The sequence below is a fragment of the Primulina huaijiensis genome, chromosome 2 (assembly GCF_012295235.1).
Source record: "Primulina huaijiensis isolate GDHJ02 chromosome 2, ASM1229523v2, whole genome shotgun sequence".
In the NCBI taxonomy this organism is placed as follows: Eukaryota; Viridiplantae; Streptophyta; class Magnoliopsida; order Lamiales; family Gesneriaceae; genus Primulina; species Primulina huaijiensis.
Genome location: NC_133307.1, coordinates 1,194,204 through 1,215,950, shown reverse-complemented (window position 1 = coordinate 1,215,950; position 21,747 = coordinate 1,194,204). Strand labels below are relative to the sequence as shown.

At 36.4% G+C, this 21,747-nt stretch overlaps 2 protein-coding genes across 3 annotated transcripts; one reads left to right on the top strand and one right to left on the bottom strand.

The window, feature by feature from the left end:
* Positions 1–997: 997 nt before the first annotated feature.
* LOC140963130 (phosphatidate cytidylyltransferase 1-like) lies at positions 998–14,589 on the top strand. Of its 2 annotated transcripts, none has more exons than XM_073422372.1 (12): positions 998–1,122; positions 1,809–2,004; positions 2,436–2,689; positions 2,830–2,981; positions 3,175–3,316; positions 3,544–3,700; positions 12,367–12,414; positions 12,495–12,581; positions 13,286–13,414; positions 13,539–13,595; positions 13,709–13,792; positions 14,305–14,589. In XM_073422372.1, exons 2-12 carry the CDS (start codon positions 1,921–1,923, stop codon positions 14,395–14,397), a joined length of 1,287 nt encoding a protein of 428 aa, XP_073278473.1. In that variant the 5' UTR covers positions 998–1,122; positions 1,809–1,920; the 3' UTR covers positions 14,398–14,589. The 2 variants fall into 2 exon arrangements, with proteins under 2 accessions (XP_073278473.1, XP_073278482.1); XM_073422381.1 differs by having other exon boundaries at positions 1,034–1,122; positions 1,860–2,004.
* A 589-nt stretch (positions 14,590–15,178) lies between these two features.
* On the bottom strand, positions 15,179–18,971 carry LOC140963120 (protein transport protein SEC23 G). The gene is made up of 2 exons (XM_073422362.1): positions 18,065–18,971; positions 15,179–17,097 (listed from the first exon to the last, which is right to left on the bottom strand). Exons 1-2 carry the CDS (start codon positions 18,788–18,790, stop codon positions 15,442–15,444), a joined length of 2,382 nt encoding a protein of 793 aa, XP_073278463.1. The 5' UTR covers positions 18,791–18,971; the 3' UTR covers positions 15,179–15,441.
* Between the last annotated feature and the right edge of the window lie 2,776 nt (positions 18,972–21,747).

The window sequence follows — 21,747 nt, the reverse complement described above, 5'->3', positions numbered from 1 at the left end:
TTGGGTTCAAGTATTTTTTTTAAAAAAAAAAACTTAGTTTTTCTCATTTTGTGGCTACTAAAAAATCTATCAAGAAAAAATAGGCTTATTAAAATAAACATGTCTAATTTCCACACCAAATTAAACAAAAAAAATTCTATATTTCAAACTATTTAAAATAAGTAGCAATACTTAACGAATATTTTTCAGAAAAAATATGTAAATCGAGGCATCAAGCAGACTAATTATAAACGTATATATACTTTCTCCGACCCCGTTTCGTTTGAATCCCTATTTAAACTACGTTTAGCTTTGTAGATTTTGTATATTTGATCAGTGTTTCAATTCGATTATAGTTGGTGGGGAGGCATGAGACATTTGTCATATATGTTTAATAGGCTTGCAAAGTCAATTATGATATAAAAAAAATAGATATGCTATCTTTCTGTGTCATTCAAGACAAAATCTATATATTTTTTTAGAAATAAATAATTCATGTTGTTCGGGTAAACATTTTCTACTCGAACCCGAAGAATTATCCGATTTACCCGAAAAAATGCACCCGATCCAATTGCCCACCCCTAAGCTCATGTATCGATTTTATGAGACGGATCTCCTACTCGATCATGACGAGATCCGTCTCATGATATGTGGTTGATAAGGAATGATGTGTAATAAAACATACTAGCTACTTGGCACACGCGGTGCGTGTGTACTGTTTTTTTTTATAATTATCAAGGGACTAAAGTGAAATTTGACAAATTATCGAATGACTAAAGTTTGAATTGTTGTAATTAAAAAAAAAAAAACAAAATTTTTTGTTGAAATTAAAAAAAATAAAAATAAAAGTGTAATATTGATATCAGGTAAAATTGAATATTTTACAGGATTTTCTTTAATTTAATAGAATATATTTAGTATAAAACAAAATGTAAGTAATAATTACAAAAAAAAGATTTGAATATTTTACAGGATTTCTTTAATCACAATTCCGTGTGACAAAAACGGACCTTTTCGTAATTAATAAAATTGAAGGAACTAAACTATAATTGAGCACCCCAAACTGTCCCCTCGAATCATGCCTCCAAACAAAGTACTTCGTTGAGACTTGAGAGCCTCTCTTCAAACGCAAACTCAGCAAAAGTTTGTATCTATATCCCCTTTTCTTGTTCTGATATTGCATCTGATCTTATACGTACCAAGCTATTGTTGGGTTGAGGGATTTTGATTGAACTATCTGTTTATGTACTAAGATAATAATAATGCAATATGAAAGCCTATTTTCGGGGTGTGATTGTTTAGCTAAAGAGTTTACAAATTGATGTATTATTCTATTTTTATACGGGTTTTGGCTTGAGTTTCTTGTTTTCTTTTTTCAAGTAAAGATGCGACCTTTTATGTTGTAAATTTGTAATTATTAATTGCGCTCAAGCAATTCAGTTTTTCTCGATTCTGCTGCTTTTACTATTTTTATGTATGCGTCTTGATGAAAAATGCCGACTTTTATAGTTTTTGGAGTTGAGAAAACTATGGAACCAAGTTGTTTTTATATTTGGAATTTTAGGCTTTGTTGTTGATGTGTTCTGCAAGTGTATCGAATTTAATTTTATTGTCAATCAGAGGAGTAGAACTTGAATTTGTTAAGAAGTTATTGACAAAAGGAAAGATTATTGACAAGGAAAATCTGAGTTAAAATCGAGAAACACTTATATTTGTAATTGACTTTCATTTTTTGTTGTTTTATTTAGCCTAGCCAGTGGAACATTAGATTTAAGGGTTATGTTTGGCAGCTTATGCAACTTTGTTTTTTTTTTATTCCAACTGAACAGAGTTCAAGTGGAGCTAAACTTTCTGCTGTTTGCTTTTGGATCGTCTTGTAGCTTATTGGTGCTCATATATTCAATCCATATATCTTTTGTGTGGTGTGAGTCAAAGAGAAGCATGCAAAAGGATAGTGGTTCTGGCAGCCCATTAACAACCAGTGGGCCCATTGCGAGGTTAAGAAGACGCAAAGGTTCAAATGAGGTTAGTTATCTTTTGGAGTTAATTTCTTTCATGACAATTCCCACATTTCTAATTTTTAAGTGAAAGTTCTGCCTCAAAAGAGAATGTTGAAAAGACTGACCAATTAGCAACTCTGTTAGGACATTTTTTACGCTCGAAGCTACAAGTTTTGCGTAATGGGGAAATCAAACTNGGGGCGGTGGTTAAAATAATACATTTTTGCGAACTTATGATACATAAAAATATATTAGCAAATGGGTGAATTTTGGCCACCCCTGCCTACCCTCCTTCGGCTAATAATATTTGGAAGTGAACTCTTTGTTCGGTGTTGTTTCTTTTCCCTAACTTAGTTGATCTAATAAGATTTAAATTATTTTACATTTTTACTTCTTGATTGTATACATGGTTGTCAGTGTTCTGATTTAATTTATGTTTCACTTATGAATCCTTAGAGCCCATCTGGAGTTGACGCAGCAAATGGCGGTCATTTGCTCGTTAATGATCGTAGCAAGTATAAATCCATGTTAATACGGATATATTCATCTGTTTGGATGATTGGAGGGTTTGCTTTAATAATCTATATGGGTCATCTATACATATGGGCCATGATCGTTGTTATCCAAATTTTTATGGCAAAGGAGCTGTTCAATTTGCTTAGGAGAACACATGAGGATAAAAGCCTTCCGGGCTTCAGACTCTTAAACTGGTTAGTGGAACAGATTCTTATCCGCCTCTGTGTAGTTTTAAATTATCTGCAGTTCTATTAACATTACGCAATTGGCTGGAAAAGTATCCCAAGCCAATAATGCAATTTCTGTGTGTAACAATTTGTACTTTGTTTTTCAGGCAAATTTTCTTCACCGCAATGTTATTTGTTTATGGTAGATTTCTCAATCAGAGACTTGTGAACACCGTGACGACAGACAAATTCCTCTATAAGATTGTTAGTAGATTTATCAAGTATCACATGGTTACCTGCTATTTCTTCTACATTTTAGGTTGGTTCTATCTGTTATATTGTACTTTTGTCTTGCAATAATTCGTACTGGTTCTGTGGAGTTGTTGTGGTCAACTCTATTTTGAGCTTGTTCTGTTGTTTCAGTCAGGAAGACATACTGCATACTTATAATTCATGTGGTTTTATGGAATAGTTAACTGTTTAGATGATATTTCTTCTTGTTTTGTATTCAGGTTTTATGTGGTTCATACTTACGTTGAAGAAAAAGATGTACAAGTATCAATTTGGCCAATATGCATGGACACACATGATTTTAATGGTGGTGTTTGCACAGTCATCGTTTACTGTGGCTAATATATTCGAAGGAATTTTCTGGTAAAACAAGATCAAAATTCTCATTTGATTAAATATAATTGCAATGCATAGTTGTTGCTGTTATAATACCATCTTCTTACATAAAATTCTTGGAAAACTTTTTATCAAATCTTAATTAATCTCTTTTTCATGGTAGGTCAGTTGTTTTTCAAAGTTACTGGCTGTGTATCTGTTTTTTGCTCGATTCTTTGTTAAGCAGTAATAAATATAGATTGATGACTTTGTAGGTTCCTTCTTCCAGCTTCACTTATTGTCATCAATGATATTGCCGCTTACTTTTTCGGGTTTTTCTTTGGGAGAACTCCTTTAATCAAGCTATCACCGAAGAAAACATGGGAAGGCTTCATTGGAGCATCTGTTACTACGGTCGTCTCTGCATTTTTGGTATGCATTCTGTAGACAGACCGTATCAAAGAAATATGAACACATAAAAACATTGTATCAGTTGTGTAAAATAACAGTTTTTTCTTGTCAATTGTGTTACAAAGTACCTCATTATACACACGACTAGCGGGACTAACTTTAGTGACAGAATATTAGCTATCCTAAAATAACTCAACACATAAGGTATAAAATATTTCCTAATAATTCTGTACAAATAATTGGTTTTATTTCCATTACGCTACAATCTCCCTTAAGTTGGTGCAAAGATATTCAGCATGCCCAACTTGCTCGTGAAATCTTCAAACTTAGGTCAAAAGTGACCTTTAGTTAAGCCATTTGCAATATGCTGATCAGTAGGAACAAATGGCACACATATTACACCACTTTCCAACTTTTCCTTGATGAAATGCCGGTCAATTTCAAATTTTCAATATGTTTAGTTCTATCTTGCTAGACTGGATTATTTGCAATATTAACGCAAGACATTTCTTTTAGTCTCGTTATTTCAATGTCATCACTTCCTGTTAAGATTATGTCATCTACGTACAAGATCAGAATCTCCAACTTTCCACCACTGGTATGCTTCACAAACATTATGTGATCTGACTGTCCTGAGGTATAGCCATGTTTCTTGACTGATCTGGAGAATTTTTCAAAGCATGCTCGTGGCGATTGTTTTTGTCCATAGTGGGACGTTTTTAGCTTGCATATTCTTTCTTCAAACTGATCTTCAAAGTCAAGGGGAACGTCCATATACACTTCCTCTTCCAATTCTCCATTGAGAAAAGCATTTTTTGCATCCAACTGGTGCAATGGCCAATCTAGATTCACAACTGCAGATAGTAAAATTCTGATCGCGTTCAATTTTGGTACAGAAGCAAACATCTCGTGATAATCAATTCCATATGTTTGAGTAAATCCTTTGGCAACCAGCCTGGCTTTATACCGCTCCAATGATTCATCAGAGTTAAGTTTCATATTGAACACCCATTTACAACCCACTGTTTGTTTTCCTTTCGGTGAAAGCATTAGCTCCTAGGTTTCATTCTTTTTCGAAGCTTTCATCTTCTCAAGCACAACCTCCTTTCGATGTGAACAAATAGAGCCTCGTGTACAGACTTAGAAACCTCTACACAATGCAACTGAGAGATAAAGCTGGAATAAGATTAGAGATATTCTAGTAGGACATGTGGTTAGACAAAGGATGTTGGTACATGCTCTAGTGCCTTTCCCAAGTGCGATGGGAATATCTAGGGGCACATGGGACTCTGCTATTATGGGATAGATCAGAGTTCTTACTTGGATTAGGAGAGACTGAGGCGTCAGATTTTTTTCTCGGTTCAGACTCATGGCCGTGTGGAATCATGGGACCCTCTTTCCTTTGAGGTTTCCTTCTCGCATAGACGTGGTCAAACATTTTCCCAATTTCATTTTCTTTACGAGTGGACCCTAACTTTGGTACTGGTGCTGGTGTGTGTAGACTCATGTGTATATTAACAAAGCTAGGAAACGAATCTTCAAGTATATTCTCCCCCTGAAGAGAAGTAAAATAGGCTTGTGACTCTTAAGAATGTGACATCCATGGTCACAAAGAACCTTTTTGTTCGAGGATCACATTTATATCCTTTCTTTGTAGGGTTTGTAGGGGAGTACCCTACAAAAACACATTGTAGTGCCAATCCAATTTTCTCAATCGTGCAGGTGAACAAAGGCTATACATCCAAACACCCGAAGCTAGAAATCAGAAGCCAAGTGTGAAGTGGGAAATCAATCTTTAAACATTGATAAAGGTGATTTAAAATTTAAGATTCTAGATGGCATTCGATTAATTAGATAGGTGGCAGTAAGAATACACTTTCCTCATAAATATTTGGGTACTCCAATAGTGAACATGAGACACCTAGCTACTTCCAGGGGATGTCTATTTTTCTTTCAGTTGTACCATTTTGTCGGGGAGTCCGATCAAATGAACTTTGATGAATTATCCCATTTTCGTGAAAAAATGCCCCCAGAATTTGATTAAAGTACTCTTTCCCATTATCGTTTCAAAATACTTCGATATTTTTCTGAAATTGTGTTTGAACCGTAGTGTTAAATTTTTTAAAAACTTGTTCAGCTTCTGCTTTTTCAGAAAGTAAGTAAACCCACGTCATTCTTGTCTGATCGTCAATAAATGTGATAAACCATTTTTTCGGAGAAATTGTTGGAGTTTTAAATGGTCCCCAAACATCACTATGAACAAGGGAAAATGGTATAGATGCTTGATATGATCATGTTGGGAAGGTGGTACGATGATGTTTGGCATATTGACACGCTTCACTTTGAAATTCAGAAAAACTTTATTCTTAAATAAAGCTGGAAACACATGTTTCTGTAGTTTGAGAGAATAGCAAAGAAAGAAAATGCTTCACTTTTATTATTGCGGCAAAAAATAATGGTTAGATACAATGAATTTATAGACTCCTAAGTTAACTAAATTCCTAAATCTGAGGGATAACTAGATACCAATAAATCTAATCCTAAAATTTCAAATATAAAAGATAATGCAAACAAGATCCTATCAATCTTGATAAGCTGATGATAATCCAATATTCTACACTCCCCCTCAAGCTGGGTCATATTGGTTCATCATTGCTTGACACACAAATCTTGAAAACTTGGTCTATGAAGTGCTTTTGTTAGAATATCTGCCACTTGTAATTGAGTAGGGACATAATTCACCACAACTATCCTGTTTTCAATCTTTTCACTGATCAAGTGTAGATCTACTTCAATATGCTTGGTTCGATCATGATGGACCGGATTCTTGAATATACTGATGGCTGATTGATTGTCACACATAAGCTCCACGAGGTGATTTTCTTATATCTTTAGTTCATACAGTAGTCTCTTGAGCCACATTCCTTCACAAATCCCATGTGCTAGCGATCGGAATTCAGCTTCTGCACTACTCCTAGCAACTACTGTTTGTTTCTTGCTTCGCCATGTCACCAAATTTCCCCATACATATGAACAATATCCAGACGTGGACCGTCTATCTGTGGGAGATCCTGCCCAATCAACATCGCTATAAACTTTGATTGTTCTGTTGGAAGTCTTTCTAAACAGCAGTCCTTGTCCAGAAGTCCCCTTTAGGTATCTTAGTACTCGGTAGGCTGCATTCATTTGTTCTTCCCTCGGGTTATACATGAACTGGCTAATGACACTCACAGCAAAGCCGATATCTGGTCGTGTATGTGACAGGTATATTAGTTTCCCAACTAACCTTTGATATCTTCCCTTGTCCACTGGGGAACTATCTTTTTTAGTTCCTATTTTTACGTTTGGATCCATGGGTGATCAACCGGTTTGCAATCTAGCATGCCAGTTTCTTTCAGAAGGTCTAGAACATATTTTTGTTGAGAGATTGAGATACCTACAGATAATCTTGCTACTTCCATTCCCAGAAAGTATCTAAGTTGGCCGAGGACTTTCATTTCAAATTCTTTCGATCACACGGGTCATTTCTTCTTCGTGATTCCCTGTGAGGTCAATGTCGTCTACACCGACAATGAGTATTGGAATCTTGTCTCCCTCCAAATGTTTAACAAATAGCGTGTAGTCAGCTTGACATTAGGTGTAGGCTGTAGCCATCCCTCTTTACAACATTGGTAAACCAGAAAAACCATGCCCTAGGTGATTGTTTGAGGCTATACAACGACTTCTGTAATTTGCATACCTTATTCTTTGTAGTCGCTGATGCAAAAACAGGAGGAATGTCCATGTACACTTTTTCTTCGAGATCACCATTAAGGAATGCATTTTTCACATCAAGTTGGTATAACGGCCAATCCATGTTGGCAGAAAGTGATAACAGGACTCTGACGGTGTTGAGTCTGGCTACTGAAGCAAATGTTTCTTGATAGTCAATACCATACAACCGTGTATACCTTTTGGCTACAAGTCGTGCTTTGAACCGATCTATGCTTCCATCATACAAGTGTTTGACAGTGAAGATCCATGTACAACCAATTGTTTCCTTTCCTAGTGGAAGATCTGTAATCTGCCACGTTTTGTTCTTTTCAAGTGCCTTGATCTCATAAAAAACTGCAGCTTTCCATTTTGGTTCTTCGAGGCTTTCATCAATAGTTGATGGAATCTGTACCTGCTCTAGGTGTGATAGAAATGCATGATAATTATGAGAAAACCGTTCAAGTGAGACAAACTTCCCAATGGGGTGTTGTGTGCATGTTCTCACTCCTTTTCTTAAAGCAATAGGTCTATCATCCAAATCATTTTCCAATGTATGAATATCGTTCTCAAGGTTACCTGAATCTGGTATCGTGGAAGAATCATGAGCAGGCTGAGTTTGTGTTGGATCTTGACTTTTTTGATGGCATTGTTTTCGTCGAGAGTACACCTGAATCGGTTGGATGAGATTTTGGTCATTAGAGGTAGAGGGGTTGCTGGTCACTGGAGGCAATGTTTCTGGTTCAGAATGGAGGTTTCAGTTCATTAGAAAAACCCACGACAAACGTGTGTGATCATCGACAAACAATAAGAACCAGCGTGCACCCCTAATGTTAGTCACATTGGAGGGACCCCAAATATCACTGTGAATGAGTGAATACGGTTTTGATGGTTGGTAACTTTGTGGTGTGAAGGTGGACAGTGTATGTTTTGACAATTGACAAATATCACATTGGAAAGAATTAGAATTCTTATTATTGAACAAGGATGGAAATAATTTGACCAGGTACAAAAGATTCGGGTGTCTTATATGATAGTGCCATAACAAGATCTCACTATATTTATTTAAATTGAAAGTCGAAACAGAACATGAAGGAATAGGTGGTGGCGGATTGGTGGTGGTGTTGTTCAAGCTGCTCTTGAAAACATTCATCTTTAGGAGATACAATCCACCACAAAGGTCAGCACTACCAATCATTTTCCCCGATGCCAAATCCTGAAAAACACAAGAATCAGCAAGGAATTTAGTTGTGCATTTGAGATCGTTGTTGAGCTTACTCACGGATAAGAGATTGCATTTTAGATCAGGTACAAATAACACAGATTTCAAGAAAATATCCGGAGTTAGCTGAACTGAACCGTAACCAGTAACTTGGGAGCAAGAGCCATTTGCAATGCGTACTGAATGAAAATCCTTTCAAGAACTAAAATGTATAAAGGATTTCAAATTTCCCACCATATGGTCCGAGGCTCCAGAATCAACAATCTAACAATCTGTTAACTCATGTTGTGTAAGTAAAGCAATTGAAGATATACCTCGATGTACCAGATTACCAGTGCTAACAAGTGATGAAATTTGTGTTGAATTAGTTTGGCTGAGCATTTGCTGGAGAATGTCGAGTTGTTTTTTTGTGAAAGGTTGGGGTTCATGGGGTTGATTCTCTGTTACAGCCGCATTTGCTCGTCTTTCTCTATCCGGTTTCCAGTCAGCGGATTTCCAATGGATTTTCCAACAAGTATCCACTGTGTGGTTGGGTTTTCGGCATTTTTCACACCATGAGCGTCCCTGTTTGAATTTCCCGCTGTTGTTAAAGAGCTGTGAAGACTGTGCAGCACCCGAGTGATCATTATGTGGAAATGAATGCCTATGCACAGTAAGAGCTGAAGCGTCTGTGGTAGAAATAGGTTGTTGAGATCCTAGCATGACTTTTCTGCGACTTTCTTCATGGCGTACTTCCGATAACACTGCACGGAGAGAAGGTAGTGGTTTGGTCCCCAATATACGACCACGCGCATCATCAAGTGTGCTATGAAGGTCCAGTAAGAATTTGAAGACTCGTTTTTGTTCAACTATGGCCCAATAACATTTTTCATCGTCTGGGCATTTCCACTCGTAGACTTCAAAGAGGTCGAGTTGCTGCCAATGTCGAGTAAGGACAGTGAAATAAGTCGTGACAGAGGAATCTCCCTGTCGGAGGTCATGAAGGGTGCTTTCAATGCCGAATAGTTCATATGTGTTGTCTTTGGAAGAATAGGTGTCGTGAGCCGCATCCCATATCTCTTTCCCAGTTCGGTATAAGAGAAAGTTTGCACCGATTTCTGTCGTCATAGAGTTGATTAGCCACAACATAATCATATTATTCTCTGAATTCCACACCTTGAATTTCGGATCTGTTGCAGCAGAGCATATCGCTGCGCTAGAGATGAACTCCTCTTTCCCTTTTCCTCGAATGAGCATAAGGTAGGATTGCGAATCGGTGTGGCCTTGGAAGTGGAAGAAACGGATGGTGAAGCCATGTCGTATTTTGCCCTTCTCGGTGGCTATGATACCATGTAGTTTGAGAGAATAACAGAGAAAGAAAATGCTTCACTTTTATTATTGCTGCAAAAAATAATTGTTAGATACAATGAATTTATAAACTCCTAAGTTAACTAAATTCCTAAATCTATGGGATAACTAGATACTAATAAATCTAATCCTAAAATTTCAGATATAAAATATAATGCAAACAAGATCCTATCAATCTTGATAAGCTGATGATAATCCAATATTCTACAGTTTCAAATATGGCAAGTTTGGATGTCCATCAGTACTTGAACTTGGTTCCATGCTAGATTGTTGTGCTTGTCCATGTGAGTAGGACTTCTCAAAGTAGTAAAGTCACCCCATTCTCCCTAGCACTGCCAATCATCATCTCCGAGTCGTATCCTGAAATTCTCATGAATTTTGAGAAAATTTAGCACAACAATTAAGTTCTTGAGTTAACTGACTAATCGACAATAAATTACAAGACAAATTCGGGACATGGGGAACATTGTGAAGATTCAAGGTTTTAGAAATAATGATTGACCCTTTTCCAGTTATTGGGGATAAAGAGCCATCAGCTATTTGTATTTTTTTGTTTCCAGCACATGGGGTGTAAGAAAAACAACCTAGATGAACTTGTCATGTGATTAGTAGCTCCGGAATCTATAATCCATGGATCCTCAAATAAAGTGGATGTACAAAAGGCTATATGCTGAAACATATTACCTTGTTGAGCTAGGGAACTAAAGGGTGGCGCTGAGGTGGATTTAGAAAACTGTGTAGATTGGAAAAGTTTATACAATTGGTCTAGTTGTTCCTCACTGAAAGAAGGTGTCCCTGCGGTGGCAGCAACTTCATCCTCGGTTCCAGATTGGTTGGCTCTTGACTCAAGGCCCTTTGGCTTGAGAAATTTTGGCTTCCAGTTTGGTGGTTTACCATGCAAACCCCAACAAGTTTCCTTTGTATGGTTTGGTTTGCCACAGTGTTCGCACCTGATTCCCTCTCCTTTGTGGCCTGGTCGAAGCTGCTAGTTGGTAGGAAACCTGTTAGTATTTTTGGACACCAAGGCCGACACTTCTGTTGCAGACAAAGACCTGTCGCTTAACATTACCCTACGGCTGCTCTCTTCTCTCCTTATTTCTGCAAAGACTTTACTAAGCGACGACAGAGGCGCCCTCCCCAGAATTCTGCCACGAACATCATCTAGTTCTCGATTTAATCCAGGAAGAAAAACTTATACTCGATCATTCTCCATGCGCTTCTGGTATTTTACGTTGTCATTCTTGTATTCCCAAGTATCTTCATAACACAAATCTAACTCTTGCCATAGCGTTCTCATCTCCTTGTAGTAAGTAATCAATCACACTTTTTTCCCTTTGTTTTGAATTCCACAGCCTGGTTTTAAGCTCAAGAATCTGGTAAGAATTCTCTAAATCTGAGTACTTCTCCCTCACAGCTTCCGGATGTCTTTCGCAGTCGACAGAAATAGGTAGGTTTTCCTGATTGGCGGTTCCATGGAGTATATTAACCACACAATCACCATGTAATTCTCGAACTTCTATGAATTCCACTTTGGATATGTTTAATGTGGTTCTTTTGTCTCTCCCGTCAAATAAGTCAGCTGCCTTTACCATCAGTAACTAATTTTATCGACTGGACCCTTTCTAGAAAAATTGAATGGTAAGATGGACCGATAAGTTTTCAAGCTCATTAGGGTTTACTGCATACATCTCTTGTATTTTTAGGCCCGTAACCTAGCTAGCGCCCTCTGAGCCCTTCTCTTCCTTTGAACCAGACATTTTCGCGTCTTCTCAGGCCTGCGGGTGCTTCAAATTTGATACCCATGTGTGATCGCCTCTTCAAAGGTACACAAAGCATTGGTTTTGACCCCAATGAGGGATTGTTTCTTCACCAGGCCCCTAATAGTGTTATCAAAGCTTTACGGCTCTGATACCAGGTAGACAGACCATATCAAAGAAATAAGAACACATAAAAGCATTGTATTAGCTGTGTAAACAATAATACTTTTTTCTTGTCAATTATGTTACAAGGTGTCTCATTATATACACGACTAGCTGGACTAACTTTAGTTACAGAATGTTAGCTATCCTAAAATAACTCAATACATAAGGCATAAAATATTTCCTAATAATTATGGGCAAATAATTGATTTTATTTCCATTTCTCTACATATTTTATCCATTTGTTTGATAAAAAATTGAAACAATAGCCAATATCTGACCAGAGTTGTAGTATGTTTTAGTATTTAATTTTTATTGTCCTTGTCATTGAACAAAAACATGACGTGGATAAAGAAAAACATTAGATGGTAACAAAATTAATCTAGAGTTATGTTCCCCTAATCCAATTTAAAGTCTGTTCTGATGAATTTATTCAACTCGTTTTGTAGCTTGCCAATGTATTTGCTCGCTTTAAGTGGTTAGCATGCCCAAGGAAGGTAATTACTGGATAATTCGAATTTTATACATATGTTTCGAGAAACATGGAGTTTTTTCTGACTTTGTAATATGTAAGCAGGATTTATCTACCGGTTGGCTTAATTGTGATCCTGGTCCCCTCTTCACTCCCGAATACTTCAATGTACCAGAGTGGTTTCCTAAATGGGTAATTGATTTAGCTGCTTTATCCTTTTATACATTGATCTTTTCTCCAAAACAATTCAATAATCATAGAAAAGGTTCTTTCTTGAAAGTTTAGTTTTAGCCTCGAAATCGCATGCCTACGTTTCCACCTTTGTTTACAGATGCGACAAATCGAGTTTTGTCTATGCATTGTTCCAATGGAAAAGCATTTAGATGGTGTCAAATTGTCATTTTATGGGAAAAAACCATTTGTTGGACTAAAAGCTCTATGTATGTTTAATACGGAGCAAGATGGTCGATACTAATGCCTGAGTATAAGCATCATTGTATCTCCGACTTAGTCAGGGATTGGAAATATGTTTGGTCGTGAAAATGGTGGTGTAATAGTGTAGGCTCTTTAATTTAATGCGGATTGCTTATCCGCTGTTGTAAACATTAATATTATATTAATAAAATATTGTTTCTTTTCAAAAAAAAATGTTTAATACGGAGATGAGAAAGTTCTGTCGTGTCATCTTTGCCAAAAATTAAAATTTGGAAGAGATGTTTGTGTCAAATTCTGCTGTCACTGTGCTTGAATATTTCAGCTATTTTACCCTTATCTGCATCTTTTTTGCACTCTAGCCAACGTATTTCAGATTTTGAGATTACTTATGTGCTGCAACGCCGATTCGTTTTCTTTCTTCTTTCTTTCTTTCTTTCTTTATTATTATTATTATTTTGCAGTTTCTTTGGAAGGAGATTCCTGTTTTTCCTGTGCAATGGCATGCACTGTGTCTTGGACTATTCGCATCAATTATAGCCCCTTTTGGAGGCTTTTTTGCCAGTGGTTTTAAAAGAGCTTTCAAGATCAAGGTTTTGTATAATTTCCTCCACTAATCCAAGCTTGAGATCTCTAGTTTAAGTGATGCCATTTGTCAACTTATGCATATTTTTTATAGTCTTGCCATGAATTTCTCAACATTTTCTGCTATTGCAGGATTTTGGCGATAGCATTCCTGGACATGGTGGGATCACTGATAGAATGGATTGCCAGGTGAGTTTGAGAAAATACGAGATTTTGATACAGGGATATGTGTATGTCTTTCATTCTTGTGTGCAACGAAGATGTCTATACCATTGTTTTGATAACTTTTCTCTTCCATGCAGATGGTTATGGCTGTTTTTTCATATATCTATCACCAGTCCTTTATTGGTCCTCAAAGCCTATCGATCGAGATGATTATGGACCAGGTAATAAAACTGTCAATTTCATGGAGACTCTTTAAAGTTTGAATAACAATTTCACCGCGCCTTAAAAGTTCTGGTATCCTTTACTTTTTATTGGAAGCATTCATTGTTCCTAATGTTTTCTCTGGTTGCGTATATGGGGGTGATAGACAAAATGGTATTTAAATTTGTCTACTTAGTGTTTTGGTCATGTAAGTATTCAAATTTTGTTTTAGTCACGTAAGTTAAGTTATATTTTAGCTTTTGGTCTTTTTTTTGAGAGTGCTGAAGTGGCTTGGACACGTCGATGTTTCCCGGTGCTGCATTAGCATTTTATGGTGTCACGTCAGCACTCTTAGGAAAAAGATGAAGACAAATCATAACCTAACTTATCAGGATCAAAACCCAAATTTGAGTTGAAACTAGTGGCATTTTTTACTTCTACAATTTAAACTCCTGAACTAACCCAACTTGAGCGTCGTCATATTTATTCAAATACATCGGCTTTGCATATTGATATTGTGTGATCTTTGTAGATACTGATGAACCTCTCATTCGAAGAGCAACGGGTTTTGTACACGAAACTTGGTCAGATCATTTTAGAGAGGAAGTTTGGGGAATCTTTATAATCTGACCTATGTAATACCGTAAACGATGTAGGTTTTGCCTCTGAATTTCATGTACATTTTATGTCTTGTGTTTCTTTTTTACTAGCTTTCGGTAATGTTTAGCTGCAGGTATCCTGCCCTTTTTTGTTCATGGGATATTGCCTGCCCCAATTAAGTTTGTATTGCCAAGCCTGTTTATTTTCTTTGAGATACTCTTTTGAGTTTTGTTTACTGTATTTTCTTGAAGTTGATCTCTCTTCATAAAGTTTTGGTAAATTACATTGCCACTCAAAGTGTGATTTCTGCCTTTTTTATTGAATGGGTTGGGATTACTCAGGTTTATCCTGTTTTGGAAGAAGTTTATGTCATTGTGTCATAACTGAGGTGCTACAAATTGCCTTTTCTTTTGAACAAAAATTGAGCTGAATTACATTTAGCACGCTTTGAAAATTGAAAAGTTAAAAAACAAAAAACCATCGGGTTTTAGAAAATCAATGATATTTGAGACCCTTAGGTTTTTGAGTTATACATTCAGCCGATACGAAGGGGTTTTATGCCTGATTTTCATACCACACAATTTTATAGCAAATATCATCTAATCTCAAAATAAAAAATATTATCCTTTTATTTTCTTTTCCTTTTTAAAAATTTTTTCAACTTATTTTAAATTAATCATCAAGGTCATTACCTTTTGTTCTACTTTTCATCATTTTCATTATTTATCACTTTAATAATTTAAAAATGATTCAATATTATAATTTGAAACTGTTAGATAAATTCATTTACAACAGGCTACAGAAAGTGAGTTAAAACAATATCAAACAAAACCCTCGATAGCACATAAATAGTCCAAGCAACACCGAAATGATTGATACATAATATCACAACACTGAATACATATGTGTACATTAAACCTCTTCTCCTTTCCCTATACTGAATAATACCATTACAGTTTTAATCAGAAAATAATGATAATACCAATAGTCTTCCATTGTGACCTGTTCATACTCGTTTAATGATGCCATAAAACAGCCCACCTCAGTGCTCATGCTCGATTCAGCTCGATTAACCTTGTACCGCCAAAGCTTGCAAGTGCTCGATAAATACTTGCAAGCTTACATCATCGGTAAATATAATATCGGTACCATCTGTATATTCTGATTTCTGAGTAACGGATGGATTCAATTTGGCAAGAAGAAATCTTGCCTGGCTACTGTGTTGATCACATTTAACAAGTTTTGGAACAGGAATCCTTTCTGTTACCAATTGCTCGGCATCAAGCTCGGGTGCTTCCAACAGTTTCTTGAAACTTTCATGGCTCGGGTCTCTATCGTAACGGAGCTTCCTCCATTGTGCAATCTTGGAGCCATAGTGAATGACAACGTAGAAGAAGGAATCAAATAGTAAAATTACATCTGGGGAGATGGAGCATATGTCCAGGATTACAGGGATAGGGGGGCCGTCGAAAGAATATTGGAAAAGAGTTGGTTGAACCATGATCAGAGAATTTACAACACCCTCACGGTTTAACATGAGACGAAAATAAGCCGTCTCATCTGGTGTGCTGTTAAAGACGTCGATAAATTGGGATCTTCTCAAGTAATACATAAACTGAGGATACAAGGAAAAGTTGGTTGAGAGACGGAAGGTGGATGGATCTTCCGGCACATAATCCCCAAACTTGGCTGAGAAACGTATCAGCATTTTATCGAGCCATCTGATAACATCTTCAGCAAAACTATTTTCTGTTCGGTGAATGGCTAGTTTAGCCATAACCGAAGCAGCTGCTTCTTGATCAAACCCAGATGCAATTTCGGGCGAATTCTTACCAACCCACCTTCTTGCAGCAGTTGTCACCCTCTTCCGAAGTCCCATGTTACTATATCTATAGCGTGTGACGAACTGTAAGAAAAATGCTGAACTAGGCTGAACATTCTGTTCATTGGCAACTTCGAATAAGAAAACAATGCATGTTTTGCTGGTCAGGGTACCAAGTTTCCAAATGTAAGTGCCACCCTCACCAATCTCTTTGTCATCCACGGAATTATTCTTCCTCCTCATCGAAACACAGGGGCCAAGTGCTCCACAAATCTTGACATCATTGGTTGTTACTAGCTCAATTGTTGCATCAAAGAACATCTTCAAATTTCCATCATCATCATGAGTAAAGAGGTGGCGCAAGCAGTTTCTAAATTGCTCCGAATCAAATGACTCCCCTAACATCATGAAACCACCAGAACTTTCAACTGGGATTTTTAACTCAGCTGCTCCAACCTGATCCAGAGAGCATGCGAACAGGTCAAGAATGATAGATGAATCAGACAATCTCTGAGACATTTTCTTGTAAAATTTGGTAGATTTTCTATGGTAGGAAGCATAACCATTATTGAGGTCTCGGTGAGTTCTGATGGCATCACCAAAATCTGAGTTAACAATGATTCCAGGGCCAACTGTTGCAGGTCCTGAGGTGAAGACCATAACACGAGATCCAGTGTTTATCAGAAGCCCCTCTAAGAGCCCAACAGCAACCGATATAGCAACCCCCATAGATCGTAGAGGCCGATGGCCTGGCCTGGCCTCGGTTGAAGAATGCAAATCTTCAATTGCTGTTGTGAAGTTGAACTCACATTCAGATATTGGCAATAAAAAGCCTCGACTTTGTGCAGCCGATAGCTTTCCAAGAGTCCGTGTCATGTGATGAAGCCCCAGAAACGATTTGACCTGTCAAAAAAAGGCAATAAACTTGCATGATTCAATAAAAATAAACTCCCACTAACTTCGTTGAGCAACCAAGAATCTGTTACAGAAAGCCACCAGAACAGTGAAGCTTTTGTCCTGGATCTCATATTCCATAGCTACTACTCTAAGTGAGGACATTTTATTGAATACTACTCTCACTACCATCGATAAGTTCAATTTCACCAAAAACAACAGGACTAAAGTAATTACTTTACGGACTAATAACATTCATGCAAGAGAAGGGAAAATGCAGAGAAAAAAATTCCAAATCTTTGTTAAGCAAAAATTTTTGCCCCATAACTAGCACGATTAGATCTAAGCAAAAGCACGAATACCAGTGAGGTTTAGAACATGATTAAGAAAAGGGCGAGATAGAGCAAAGGCTTCAACACAATTAAGTTGAGTACTGTTGTATGAGTAGACTATCTATCAAAGCCTAAAATTGCTAGTATCCCATGCATGTTCTTTTAAGAGTCACTTGATTTATACACATTGACGTCTTATTTTTAATAATCAGATGCAGCAATGAAAACAAGCATTGTTGTACACAGGAACAAAAATTCCTCTGATTGGACAACAGATTAAAAAGGTCAAGTTTGTGTTTAATTGCTCACACAATATATATCATATAATACACGACACCTTAGAAACTAACCAAAGCCAACAAAGCCGTATGAAAATAAATTACATCTTCATTTTCAGAAGCTCCCCCAGCAACGTAGATACATTCAGTTTTCACAAAAGACGTGCATACGAAGAATCAACAAACATTACATGGCAACTGAAAAAGGTTGGTTATGTTCACTCAGGAGAAGTCAACATCTCCCACTAACAGTATGATCGTGTCAAATTTCATACCATTTGGAGCAATATATTGAAAATGAGCATCATCCTTTACCATCAAATGTAAATCAACACTATAAATTCCCAATCTTTATATGCAATATACCTTCTCGGATGAAACCTCCCGTTCACCGTGAAAAACCACGACCTTAAAACAATCTGCAAATCCCAAATCATACACCCTCACCATCGAGTCAAAAACCACCAAACCTACAGAAACATTCTCTGGCAATAGTGAGATGACATGCAACAACTCCCTTTTTAGCACCCCTAACTCCTCATCTGATGTGCAAGCATCCACAACAAACACAAAAGCTGGCCCAACCACACTTCCCACCCGCTCAGAACCCAAACCCGAGCCGGAGTACGGAGTTGCACTCGAGAAAGAACTGCTGTTAGACCTCAAACCCAACTGCCCATTTTCCCTCCTACCCAGGACTGGTCCCGAACTCGAACCCAAACCCAAACCAGGGCCAGAACCCCCTTTGCTGAAATGATACTCCACTGTGCTGTAAGTGGGAAAAAGCTCCGCGGGAATATTGTTTTCGTGGATATGGGCATACGATTTCGGGAACGGGTTTTTACGGTAGCAAAAAGGGCAGGTCCAGATTCTGGAGACGTAGTCGACGCGAGAGTAGGGGTTCAAAACGGCTGCGCATTGGGAGCAATTCAAGGGTTCGTAAGGGAGGATTGGAAGCTCGCTGAATGGCATTAATGGTGTGAACATCACTGATAGTGGGACTACCAGAGACGCAACCTCAGACTTGGAAACGGGCCACGAATGCCATGACCAACGCAAACCCTCGATTGCTTCCAGTTCAGAGTAATCCATTGGCAACCCAGGTGGCGTAATCAGGCGAATTTCATCGGGTCTCGATTGTCCTACGCAACTGATCCAGATCGGGATTAGGGGTTTTTTTTTTTTTTTTTTAAATTTGGGGATTAACGGGGGTTTAATTTATGGGTTCTGAAGTTGAAGTTGAAGCCGGCAATTGCCGAAAGCGGAGTAGTGACGTTGCAAGGCACGTCACCATTTGATATTTCATTCGCAAAAAAGAAAATTAATCTTATTTAAATTTTTTACATTTTTTAAATTCTATTTTACGAATTAACTTTACATAGATAAATTAAATTTATATTTGTTTTCCCCTGAAATTTAACTATACGATAAACAATGTACATGTTTCAAAAAAAGTAGATTTTTATTCGTTAGACGTGTAAATCATGTATATATTTACAATAAAAAATAATATTTTTGACATAAAAATAATACATTTTTACGAATGACCCAAAGATCCGTATCACATTTTTTATGTTTAAAAAAAATACAAAATTTTATTATTATTTTTATTAGGGATAGGCCCAGGGGAACCGAACCGAATTAGCAATAATCGAACCGAATCGAAATATTTAGTCATAACCGAATCGACCGAATTAATTTTCATAACCGATGAAACCGAACCGAATTACCGACCGAATTAACCGATTAGTTTTTTAAAAAAATTACGATTTAATTTTAATTATATATGAATTAAAAAAATAAAAATTAAAATATATATAAAAATTGATAGGGTTGATTTTAAATTTGAGGGTTAATTAGAATTAGGGTTGATTTAAAATAAAAAAATTAAAAATATATAAAAATTGATAAAAATAAAAATAAAAATTTGTTAAATAATAATATTTATTATATCGGTTAACCGATTTCAAAATTTTGAAAACCGTAATCGAACCGAATTAACCGTTATAACCGAATTTTTTTAATTGAAAACCGAATTTTCGAAATAACCGAACCGAATTAGTTTGATTCGGTCGATTAATTCGGTTTAACCGAAATATTGCTGACCCCTAGATAGGCAAATGTACAACCAATGAGCAAAAAAGTGCCATTTCAAAAAACAAAAACAAAAAATTAGCAAAAAAGTGCCAACACATGAGTAGATGGCCCATAACCTAAGACTCAGAGGTAAATCCATTAAGACATCACCACTCGTGTGATTGTCACTGTCTGTTTAGGTAAATCGAAAAATCTCCACCAAAATCGTTGCCTCCAAATTCGAAAATAGTAAGAATTCTAAAGTCATACTGGACAAAATATTTACTTGTTAATTTTGTGATTCTCTAAAATTTAAAGTATTTGCTATCTTTTTTTTTTTTTACTATTTCAGTCATATTCGCAATAGGAATCATAAAAACCTCGCAAGTAAAATTTTATTTCTCAAATTAAATTCTCCAACTCGATCGAACTTCTGAATATATACATTTTAGAATTTTTTCAGGTTATAAAAAAAAATTTGCTAACATCAATAAATTCGACATGAGAAATAACCAGTACATGAAATATGCGTACACGTTTGACGCATATACATTAGATATACGATGTATCGAAGTCCACTAATAGATTGAGAGGTAAGTAATTCGACTCATTCACATCCAGATCCTGAAGGTTTGGAATCTATATTATGCAAGTAAACATTGCTTTTGCTAATTCAAATCGAAAGGTGATCTAAGATCGCGTTATCTTTTGTAGGGTAAAAATATATATAGACCTACTCGGATTAGGATTTGACAAAGACCAAGAGAATTTTTTCTGATTATAGTAAAAAATTTGCTAACATCGATAAATTTGACATGAGAAATAACCAGCACATGAAATATGCGTACACATTTGACGCATATACATTAGATATACGATGTATCGAAGTTCACTAATAGACCGAGGGGTAAGTAATTCGAGTCATTCACACCCAGATCATGAAAGTTTGGAATCCATATTATGCAAGTAGACATTGCTTTTGATAATTCAAATTGAAGGGTGATCTAAAATCGCGTTATCTTTTGTAGGGTAAAAATATATATAAACCTACTCGGAGGAGGATATGACAAAGACCAAGAGAGTTAATCAAGAACTCAAATACATTTTTACTTTTATAAAAGTATTTAAACGATATTTAAGCATTATATTCCCTCCCTCTAATTTATTGAATTTTTTTTTTACATACAATTCATATTCATTGAAAACCATAGGTTACCTACTATAATAATTTGAGACAATATTCTATAGATGAATAGTAGTAAATGCCGGTTGGATATAAATTGTAGTTGAAAACATTGATTGGAAATTGAGGGGGTTGGAATATAGATTGGTATGTGGGGTGTGATTTTACATAGAACACAAGAATTTGTTTGAGTATATCTCAAAACACATGGGCTTGATGGGAAATAAGTCAAATAAAATTGGACCCTTTGAGTATGATTACCTTTTTTTGGGGAAAACATGGATCTAATACAAGAAATATAAATATTTTAGTCCGTAAAATAATTATACAATTGAGAGAACGATCAGAACTTGACGTTTGTTTTACTATATTGTTTAAAAAATATTAGAGTAGCATTGCTATCATTAGTTATAAATTTTTGTAAAACAACAAGTGTTGATCCTACTATTGATATCAGAGTCGATGTTATTTATTCGATTATCATGTGTTGTAATTATAAGTTTTGGTGATGTGCTGCTAACAGAAAAATACTTAATAATAAAATTCAGCAAACAAGTGAATTCGACATAAGTATATTATAATTAGAAGATGTTTCCACGCGGATTCAGAAGACCTCATACAAGTTATATAGTGGTGTTGGTTGAACTAGAGATGTCAATGGGGCGGGTATGGCTAAACTCAAGACCTGTCCCATGAAAAAAACTTTGACCAATTACCCGTCCCACTCCGGTTAAATATTCTTCGAACCCGTCCCACCCCGAATACGAAATGGGGCTGGGTAGACCCACGA